A 10343-nucleotide genomic window follows, 5' to 3' on the forward strand; every position below is an offset into this window, starting at 1 on the left:
TTTTCCTAATGTCTTCACGTTTCCCATGTTGTGCTAAAATGAGTCTATGCTCTCCTGATATTCATATGTAAATCTCCAGCAATTTTTACTTGTCAAATTTTAGTCTTTGTGTATCTCAGTGATGGATATTAGGTGACCTTTTCTGGTAAACTTTGTTGCAGTTAGTGCTAAGAAGTCTTTCCTTTGTTTTTTTGTGGGGGTTTTTTGGCATATTCCACTGAATAGTGTACATCTGATTCTTGTTTTCTTTTTTTATTGAATGTACTCTCATACATTTGAAAGATATGCTTCTGCTTGTGGACTAACTCATTTCCTATCAGTCAGTGGTCTGCGGCTCTTTGGGGTCCCTCTTGGTGCCCGTGCTTCCCACTCTGTGGTCAGTGAGCGTCTGAATCTGGCTTAGAGCAGTCTATTACATATGTCCCCTCACAGGGGTGTGACTGGCATGTTTTAGAGCCATATCCTTCATAATTTACAGAGAAATATTCATGTTTATAAACAAAGGTTTCTTCTTTTCAGATTGAGTGTTCAGATGTTTTAAATGTAGAGATAAGAAAGTAAACAATAAAAAAAACATGTCACACATGTAGGGCAACAGGTCTTGGAGCATGACCCCTGGAAGATCCTAGAACTTCAGTCCTTAATTAAAGGGTGTCTTGTTGGGACATGGGGCCCGTCCTTCCTGGTCTCCCTGTTCACTACAGAGAAGAGTTGTGAGCAGCTGAGGGACATTTCAGTTGTGCCTCCTGCTGCTAGGTGGCAGCCGGGACACAGGGAGCAGGCTGCTGCAGTGGCCCTGGTGAGCAACGTGGGTCATACAGGGATGACAGCAGTGGGGATGGTGGAAGGGGTCAGATGCCATCCATGGCAACATCTGGGGAAAAGAGAGGTGTCCCTGTTGACTCTGATACAGCAGTGGGGCTGAAGACCATGAACAGAGATGGAGTAGGAGTTCAGGGCTGGGGTTCGAGTTTGAGAGAAGGCACGTGTGTGTACCACTTTTCTCCCTAGAAAGAGACAATGAAGGATGGGGGAGGAAATGAGCAAGTGCGAGAGGGTGAGATCATGGGAAGGCAGTGGGGGTTGTGGGGTAAAGGGAGATTTTTTTTTTTTTTTTTGAGAGAGAGAGAATGAGAGACAGAGAGCATGAGAGGGAGGAGGGTCAGAGGGAGAAGCAGACTCCCTGCCGAGCAGGGAGCCCGATGCGGGACTCGATCCCCGGACTCCAGGATCATGACCTGAGCCGAAGGCAGTCGCTTAACCAACTGAGCCACCCAGGCGCCCCGGGGTAAAGGGAGATTTTAAGCAAGAATTCTAGAGCATGTCTCTCGTTGACATGGCCAGAGGGTGTGATGAGGGGCCTCCTGAAGAGAAAGGGGCTGCATGTGAGTAGGGTAGGGTTCCCTGCTTTGGCCTCCTCTGTGTCACCGGAAAGGGAAGAAATTGGCATTTCAGAGTGTGGGACAGTAAACGCGTGCAAAAGAATAGAAAGAACAGAGCTGCGAGCAGTGGGAGGTTTGTGATCATGAATTAAAGTCACTGGGTCAGCCTGCTATTATCACTTCAGTGACCGTCCCACGTGTTCCTTGGGGGAGGGGATGCTCCACCCCAGGCCTTCCCCCAGACCGAAGGAAGCCTGGAGACTGAACGGGGTCTGGGGCTGGGTTCGGGGTTTGCGTAGCCTGAGTGTGGTGGGGAGGTGGTGCAGGAAGAACCTGCAGCTCCGAGAGCTGGGCAGGGACCTTTCCCGGAGCCCCTGACCCGGTCCCACGCAGGTCGCAGAGCGCCCAGGGAGGATCCGACGTACCCGGGTCCAGGCCGGCGCCGAAAGCCCTGAGGTCGGTCCGCTGGAGTCAGGCTGGTGGCGGGGACTGCGCTCCCTGCAGCCGACAGCGGAGGCTTCCCGCGGGAGAGGGGCGCCTGGCTCCCAGCAGGACCTCCGGGGGCGGGCCCTAGACGGGATAGGCGGGGCCCCGACCGGGGCGGACTCCGTGGGGCGGGGCCTTAGTCAGGGACGGGCAGGGCTTCAGGCAGGGAGGGGGACTCGTAAGGGATGGGGCTCGCGAGCGGGGGTTCTGCCCCGGCGAGCCCTCGGGTGGGGCGTGGCCGTAGGCGGGGTGGGCGGGGCCCTCGTCGTCGGGCGGGACAGGGCGTGGCCTTGCCGGGCAATGGGCGGGGCCCGGGCTGGGCGCGGCACGGGGTCTGCCCTCCGCCGGGATTCTCCATTAGGGCTTTGGCCCGAAGCGGCGGCTTCGGAGGGGCGGGCGGGTTCTAGCCCCCCGGCTGGCCGCGCGCCCTCGCCTCCCAATTCCAGGAGCAGGGTGGGGGCTCGAGGCGGCGGCCGGCGGCTCCGCTCGCGCCTGGACGTCTGGGCGCGGGGCCAGGGCAGGCGGCGGCGGCGGCGTGGGGCCGCGGATACCACGGAGGGCGGCGGCCTGGGCCGGCTGAGCCATGGCGGCCCCGGAGCCGGCGCCGAGGCGGGGCCGGGAGCGGGAGCGGGAGGATGAGAGCGAGGACGAGAGCGACATCCTGGAGGAGAGCCCGTGCGGCCGCTGGCAGAAGCGGCGAGAGCAGGTGGGCACGGCCGGGCGGGGGGGGGGGGAGGGGGGACGGAGAGGGTGGTCGCCGCCCACCTCTGGCGGAGGGGCGGAGGAGGCCACGCGGGGCCATGGGCAAGCCAGGAGGCCAAAAATCTCTCCGCGGCCTCGCGCAGGCAGCCCCCCTAATTGGCCGGCCCTTGGACCCCTTTGGCCTGGTCCCCACGCCCTGCTGAGGGACCCCCAGTTCCCTAGGGTCCAGTCTCCTCCCAGGATCACCTCCCCATGCCTCTGCGACCAGACCAGCTACTAGCCCCATGAAGACCATCCTGAATCCCCTGAAACCTGCTCCAAAGCCCCTCAGCCCAGCCCTTGGATACCACTACTTGGCTAGTAGAGGCCCACCCTCCTCCAGGCCCCCAGAGGGGGTCAGGGCCAGCATCCCATGCTAGCTCTCCCCTCCAAGGATGTGCCTAGAGACCAAGCCCCCACTCTGTCTCCTGACACGTATCAGCACACTCATATCCCCCACCCCCACTGCCAGGTGAACCAGGGGAACATGCCAGGGGTCCAGAGCACCTTCCTGGCCATGGACACAGAGGAGGGGGTGGAGGTGGTGTGGAATGAGTTGCACTTCGGGGATAGGAAGGCCTTCGCGGCCCATGAGGTGAGGCCTGCCCACCCCTTGAGCGACCGCGCCCCACCCCCACCCCCACCCCGTGACCGCACCCCCCTTCCCAGGAGAAGATCCAGACCATGTTTGAGCAGCTGGTGCTGGTAGACCACCCCAACATTGTCAAGCTGCACAAATACTGGCTGGATGCCTCAGAAGCCCGGGCGCGGGTGAGCCATGGGCACAGGCACACCGCAGGGTGGGACGGGGCCACAGCTGGGGTGGGCGTGGGGGTGGTGGCAGGGACCCACCTGTAGTTGGCGGAGCCCGTCCGCTCCGCAGGTCATCTTCATCACAGAGTACGTGTCATCGGGCAGTCTCAAGCAGTTCCTCAAAAAGACCAAGAAAAACCACAAGGCCATGAACGCGCGGGTATGGGGAGTGGGCTGGGGCTGCATTGGGGATGTGGGTGAGGGGCAGCTCCGGGAACAGGACTGGGCTGGGGCCGGGTCAGGGATGCGAGGTGGGGGTGTAGGGTGGGCACCCCAGGCCCAGCCGCCTCTTCACACCGGTCCGATGGAGTCTGTCCACCACCAGGCCTGGAAGCGCTGGTGCACGCAGATCCTGTCTGCGCTCAGGTGAGGGCCTGGGCTTGCCCTTGCCACGCCCCTATGCCCGCAGTGCCCCCTGACCTGACCACACCTACTCTCCTTCCCTCCTTCAGCTTTCTACACGCCTGCAGTCCCCCCATCATCCACGGGAACCTGACCAGTGATACCATCTTCATACAGCACAATGGCCTCATCAAGATTGGCTCTGGTGCTGGCAGGGTTGGAAGGGGGTTGGCGGGGCGGGGGGGGCTGCCGGAAACCGTGGGCAGAGGACGCCCAGCGCCCCATCACACTGACGCCTACTCTTTCTCCCCGTGGTGGCCGGGCAGTGTGGCACCGCATCTTCTCCAATGGTGCGTGGGGACTCAAGGCGGGTGGAGGGCGCGGACACGTCCAGTCTGCTCATCCTCTGCCCTCTCCCCAGCGCTCCCGGACGATCTCCGAAGCCCGATCCGTGCCGAGCGTGAGGAGCTACGGAACCTGCACTTTTTCCCGCCAGAGTATGGTGGTGAGTCCTGAGTCCGGAAGCGTCTGCTGTTGCCGCCTCTTTCCTCCCCAGCCTGACTTGCTCTCCCCCTTTTAGAGGTTGCTGATGGCACTGCCGTGGACATCTTCTCCTTTGGCATGTGTGCCCTGGAGGTACTAGCCCAATGGCCTCATGGCCTCCCAGCTAGCTCACCCTGCATCTCTTCTCCATGCCTGACCTGGCCCTGCCTCCTAGATGGCTGTGCTGGAGATCCAAGCCAATGGGGACACCCGGGTCACAGAAGAGGCCATAACTCGTGCCAGGCACTCACTGAGCGACCCCAACATGCGGGTAAGCAGCTGGCCTTGCCCCTCCCGGCTGGCTCTCAGGAGTCCCAGGTAGGGCCAGTGTGGTGCAGGGATGGGCCCGGAGGTGCAGCGGCTCAGTGCCGTGGAGGGATGTGTCAGCCCCACTGCAGCAAGGCCTACCCACAAGGAGGGCCTTACCCGCGGTGCATGTTGGGTTTCAGGCCTGCAGGCCCTAAGTGTCTTTCTAAGGAAGGAGAGGCCAGAGAGGTACTCCATCTGTGAGCGCTAGTGTTACGCTTGTTTTGGAGACGAGAAAGAGGTTTGGAGAGGCAGTGTTCCACTCCACGTCCCTGCCTTTAAGCTCCAGGAAGCCAGCTAGAGGCGGTGTGGCCCCAGCTTATGTCGGGGGCGTGGTGGGGAGGAGGCAAAGGGAGGGTGGGATGGAGGCTGTGTCCACAGTCTCTCTAGGCTGTCTGGTTTGATCACGTGGCCTCTGGGGATCAGGGTCAGAAGTGATGGGGACTGGATGGGGCTGGTGAGAAGTGAAGCCAGAATAGACGTGAGGGGCAGCAGAGGACATGTATGTGGGGCGGGGTATGGACCCATCAGGTCATCTCCGGAGCTGGGTCTGAGCTGAGGCAACCAAAATAGCGATCTGTGGGTAGGCGGGTTTATGCTGGGCTACATGGACCTCCAGGAGCCTGGGCTGATCTGCTGGCCCTCTGCCCAGCACCCCTCCTCCCCCTGCCGGGACCGCAGGGCGGGGGCTTCAGTCCTCCCTCCACAGTGCAGGCTTCATCTGTGAACTGCGGATGACGACAGTGATCCCCTACGATTTCTGTGAGGGTTACAGGAAGTAGAGAATGGCAAGTTCTGGGCCCAGGGCCTGATTGTCCTACTTGTAGAATCAGGTCCCAGCTTGGCTGCTAACAGTATACCTCTCCCTACGCCCGTTCCTGCAAGAAGACTCCCGTAAGGACTGGACCCTAGGGGTCTGGGGACTTCAGGGGCCTCCTCTCCTCACACTGCACCCACTTCGGCCTCTCCTCTCCACGCCCCCAGGAGTTCATCCTCTCCTGCCTGGCCCGGGACCCCAGCCATCGGCCCTCTGCCCACAACCTCCTCTTCCACCGCGTACTCTTCGAAGTGCACTCGCTGAAGCTCCTGGCAGCTCACTGCTTCATCCAGCACCAATGTGAGAGGCCCGTGGTCTGGGGGCGGGCCAAGGGCCTGGGGGCGGGGTGTGAAAGGGCCCCCTTCAGGACCCTGAGTGCTCCTGCGGCCTGCAGACCTCATGCCCGAGAATGTGGTGGAGGAAAAAACCAAGGCAGTGGACCTGCACGCAGTCCTGGCAGAGATCCCCCGGCCGCCCCGGCCCCCGCTGCAGTGGCGGTGAGCGAGGGGTGCCCAGAGGCCTCTCCTCTCCACATGGCCAGCCCCCACCCAGTCCTGCCCCACTGGTGGGGCGGGCCGGCTGGCCCCCCTCACGTGCTTCTCACACCTGTGCCAGGTACTCGGAGGTCTCCTGCTTGGAGCTCGACAAATTCCTGGAGGATGTCAGGTGAGAGCTGCCGTGAGTTTGGGGAACCGGTGGCTACCAGGCCTGAGCCCCTAGCCACCCCAGTGTATCCTCAGGAATGGGATCTACCCGCTGATGAACTTTGCGGCGGCTCGGCCCCTGGGGCTGCCCCGTGTGCTGGCCCCACCCCCTGAGGAGGCCCAGAAGGCCAAGACCCCGACGCCAGAACCTTTTGACTCGGAGACCAGGAAGGTGAGCCCCTGCTCCTGCTGCACTGTGCCCATCTGCAGGCCTGTCCGTAGCCCAGAGGGGTCTCTTGCCAGGGGCTTTGAGTGCCCCCCAGCCCAGCACTCCTCCAGGCTGCCAGAAACAGGTCCTGGCTGACCCTGATGGGGGCATAGGAGATGGTAGGACAAGCTAAGATATCCCCTTTTCAGAGGCTCCTTGCCCCCTGCAGACCCCTCCCCCCTCCCTTGCTGCCTGACCCCCAGCCCTGCCCTCATCGTGCTGTGCTCCAGGCAGCCTTCATCGGAGAATCTCGCCTGCCCCAGGCCTCTCTGATCTCCCGCCCTTGGCTGGTTCCCTGACGTTCGTGTCCTGGTGTCTCCTCCACGGCCTCCCAGACATCGTGTTTCCCCCAATCTCTCCTCCTGTAAGGCTCCCTCCTGGCCAGGGGCCTGCCCTGATCAGCCTCAGCCCCTCTGTCCCTTTCCACGTCCATGCCTACTGGGTTCCAGAGGCTCTGGCTTTGGGCTTGGGTATGTCTCTGTGGTCTCCACCCCGATCTAGGCCACCCCCCTTTCCTACCTGGATGGTGAACCAGCCCCCAACCTAGCCTCCTTCCTCCTGGTTTCCCTCCACGGTGCAACCAGGATTCATGTCCTAACAGCTAAAGGTGCCCACAGGGATGGTGGAGGTCCTCAGCTGCCCCCCGGGTGTTCTGAGGCCTGGCGTGGCTGGCGTCCCAGGCCTCTGCCCCTTTTCCCGCTGACCCCTCCCTTCCACCACTTCTCACAGCTCTCTCCTTGTTCAGGTCTTCTCCCCACCTGTGAGAACTCTGTTTATCCTTCAGTGCCCAGACTCAGTGTCTACTCTTCTGGAAGTTTTCCTTAACTTGCCAGGCTGCTGGTAGTGAATGTGCTTCTTAGGCTCTCCTTAGAGACTTACCCCCATTTCCGGTCCTTACCGTTCCTTCTGCCCCCTGAGGCGGCCTCTGCTCTTACTGCTCAGCTGCTGAGGTCCAGCCTGTGTGGGTGACCTTGGTCAATCCCTATCCCCAGGTGATCCAGATGCAGTGCAACCTGGAGAGGAGCGAGGACAAGGCCCGCTGGCATGTGAGCAGGGCAGGGGTTGGGGCCCACAGAGGAGCAAGGGAGGGGAAGCAGTGGGGGGGCTGGGGGACTCTGGGAGCCAACCACGCCCCCCTGCCTCCGCAGCTTACTCTGCTTCTGGTGCTGGAGGACCGGCTGCACCGGCAGCTCACTTATGACCTGCTCCCAAGTAGGCCAGGCGGGGACCCAGGCAGGGACGGGTGCAGGTGTGGGCCCAGGCGGTGGCCTCACATCTCTGTCCTGCCCCTGCCCGTGCTCCTGCTGCAGCCGACAGTGCCCAGGACCTTGCCACCGAGCTGGTACACTATGGCTTCGTTCACGAGGTGTGTGGGCTGACCCAGCCGAGCTGCAAGGGGGACACAGCAGAGTCTGCGCCCCTGTCACCCCATGCCTCCCTCCCACCCTGCAGGATGACCGGACCAAGCTGGCTGCCTTCCTGGAAAGCACCTTCCTCAAGTACCTCGGAGCTCAGCCGTGACCTCGCACCCCAGCCCCCAGGGACCAGCCCTGGCCACCCACATGGGGAAACTCAGCATTGGTCCAGGGCTCAGGGGACCAGGGGCTGACCTCTGCTTACACGCTTGGGGCTGATGACCAAATGCCTGCTAGTGAGGAACTTCTGCCTTCCACAGCTTTCAAGGAGGCCCTGGAGTGGGGTGGGGGGTGGGGGGTGGGGGGTGGGGGGTGGGTGGGTTTGGGGCCCATCAGGGGTGAAGGAGCCTGGGTTGGGAGTCAGGGGAGTAGTTAGGCCCCACATGTCCTTAGGATCAGGATTCCCCCACCTAGCCAGCTTCCACAACTCGCAGTCCCTTCCCGTATCGTCTATTTCCTGGCTAAGAGTTCTCCCCCACCCCAAGATATCTGGTCAGTGATTGAGCCTTCAGCATGGGGGAGGCTGCCCTGCAGGGAGCCAGAGTGTGGGGGTGGGGAATCAGTCCTGGACAGATGCCTGCCCAGGGAAATGCTCCAGACCCTGTTGGAACCACAGACCCACACCGGGAACCCCCACATTAAGCCAGTGGTACCATACCTGCAAGCATCAGGCACGATGCTGGGCACTAGGCAGGTCCACGACCTGGCAGGAGAAGCAGATGGCAGAGACACTTCAAGAGTCCCCAGCCTGACACGGCTCCTGCACAGCCCTCCAGCCCCTGCCCAGTGCAGACCCATCTTGGAGCCCTTTGCTGACTTTCCACTGCTCTGGGACAGGGACCTGCCACCCCCTCTGCAGACTGTTCTGGCCCCTGCAGCCCTCTCCATAGGGCTATTTTCTCTCCTACGTTCCTGGGCCTGGAGGGGTTGGGTTTAGGCATCCTCCTTGCTCCTCGATGTGCCTCCTCTCAAATTCACCACCCCCCATGTAACATCACTCACCCCCTTCTGTGGCAGCTGCCTCCCAAGTCCTGAGGATATCAGCCCCTGACTCCCTGTCTCTCCCACTCAACTCCCTCCCACCCCTCATTGCCCTAGCCTCTTTTCTCCTGGACCACCTCCCCTCCATCTTCAAATTGAGTTAAACGTTCTTCAGTATTTTAAATTGCATGTATAAACTTAGTGCATTCAGGTTTCTTTTGAAGTATTTCTTATTGTCAAACCAGGAAAGCTCACCACTGTGTTACTTCTCTTGTTGCTATAAGAATTTACCACAAACTTAGTGGCTTAAAACACCACAAATTTATTGTAGTTCTGCAGGTCAAAAATCTGGTACAGGTCTCACCAGACTAAACTCAAGGTGTTAGCAAGGCTGCATTCCTTTCTGGAGGTTCTAGGTGAGCCTAGAACTATTTCCTAGGTTTCCATATTCTACTCCTTCAGGTTGTTGGCCTGCAGGTGTCAGGCATGGCATGGGCATGGGCACTGGCCAAGAATTAATTTCCTTGCAACAGTAGGGCCAAGATCCCCATCTTCTTGCCTGCTATAAACTGAAGGTCATTTTTGGCTTCTACAGGCACCGCCATTCTTTGGCTCATGTACTCATCCTCTATCTTCAAAGCCAACAACAGCCGGTAGAGTCTTTCTCATGAACCATTTGTGGTTTTCTGCAGCCAGGAAAGCTTCATGTAATTAGGTTGGGTCCACCTGAATAATCCATCGCAAGTTCCTTAATCATATCTACAAAATCCCTTTTGCCATATAAAGTAACATTCACAGGTTCTGGGGGTTAGGGCATGGACATCCTGGAGAGAGGGTATCATTTTTCCACCTACTACATTACCCTAACCAAAAGCCAAAACAAAATTACCAAGGTGTATCAAATAAATCAAACGTACAAACATAATGAATCTCAAGTTGTCTTAAACATCTCGATACTCTACAAAGTTACTCTTTCAACTTAAAATAACAAATCTGCAATAACATACAAGTCTAGTTGGAAATCCTGATGCTATCTTAAACAATTTGAGTGTCAAATGCATAATAGATTGTACCCATGATTAAACTGAACTCAAAAGTATCAATACAATCATTGCTTCATTTAATCATGCTTATGTTGAGGTTTTCATTTTAACTTTTATCTTTTCAAAGTTATATACATATCATTTTAAAAGTGGAATGGGTTTTTTTAAAGCCAACAATAAATGATCAATGCAGTCTCCAGCACTTGATCCTTCCCAGATTTAACCCTTAGCTATTTCTTCAGGCATGTAAAATCCATCTTTCACAAACCACACATGCTTTTACTGCTTTTTATTGGTTTTTCTGCATAAGGTGTCCCCTGCTGGTGTCCTTGGAGAAGGGGGGGGGCGGGTCACTGGCCTCAGTTTCCTGACCCAGCATCATCCCAGTGTGGTGTGTATTATTACAGCTTCATTACTGCAGGTCTTAGCAGAGAACAAGGTGTCCTAGGGTTTTATTTACTTTCTTGCACAACTTTTTGTTTTGCCTGGAGTTAATAATTGCCTTTCTTTTTTGTTTGCTTAGTTTTCTATACATGTATTAATTCATTCTTAGATTCTCCTG

General features: G+C 58.3%; 1 protein-coding gene across 11 annotated transcripts; it reads left to right on the forward strand.

Annotated features, from left to right (window-relative positions):
- Positions 1-2185: 2185 nt before the first annotated feature.
- NRBP2 (nuclear receptor binding protein 2) lies at positions 2186-9837 on the forward strand. 11 transcript variants are annotated; one of them, XR_010410469.1, is made up of 19 exons: positions 2187-2574; positions 3082-3204; positions 3279-3380; positions 3493-3582; positions 3748-3788; positions 3875-3969; positions 4091-4114; positions 4186-4269; positions 4345-4400; positions 4483-4578; positions 5441-5507; positions 5598-5730; positions 5798-5927; positions 6046-6096; positions 6171-6306; positions 7335-7388; positions 7491-7554; positions 7653-7708; positions 7795-9837. XR_010410469.1 is itself a non-coding variant. In XM_045895743.3 (18 exons), exons 1-18 carry the CDS (start codon positions 2452-2454, stop codon positions 7861-7863), a joined length of 1500 nt encoding a protein of 499 aa, XP_045751699.1. In that variant the 5' UTR covers positions 2198-2451; the 3' UTR covers positions 7864-9837. The 11 variants fall into 11 exon arrangements, 7 of the variants coding, with proteins under 7 accessions (XP_064443826.1, XP_064443825.1, XP_064443829.1 ...); XR_010410472.1 differs by having other exon boundaries at positions 2192-2574; positions 5825-5927; XM_045895743.3 differs by lacking the exon at positions 5441-5507 and having other exon boundaries at positions 2198-2574; positions 5825-5927.
- Positions 9838-10343: the final 506 nt, after the last annotated feature.

This window comes from Mirounga angustirostris, unplaced genomic scaffold, assembly GCF_029215605.1.
Source record: "Mirounga angustirostris isolate CCGP_5_RB_7025 unplaced genomic scaffold, mMirAng1.0.hap1 SCAF_4, whole genome shotgun sequence".
Classification (NCBI taxonomy): Eukaryota; Metazoa; Chordata; class Mammalia; order Carnivora; family Phocidae; genus Mirounga; species Mirounga angustirostris.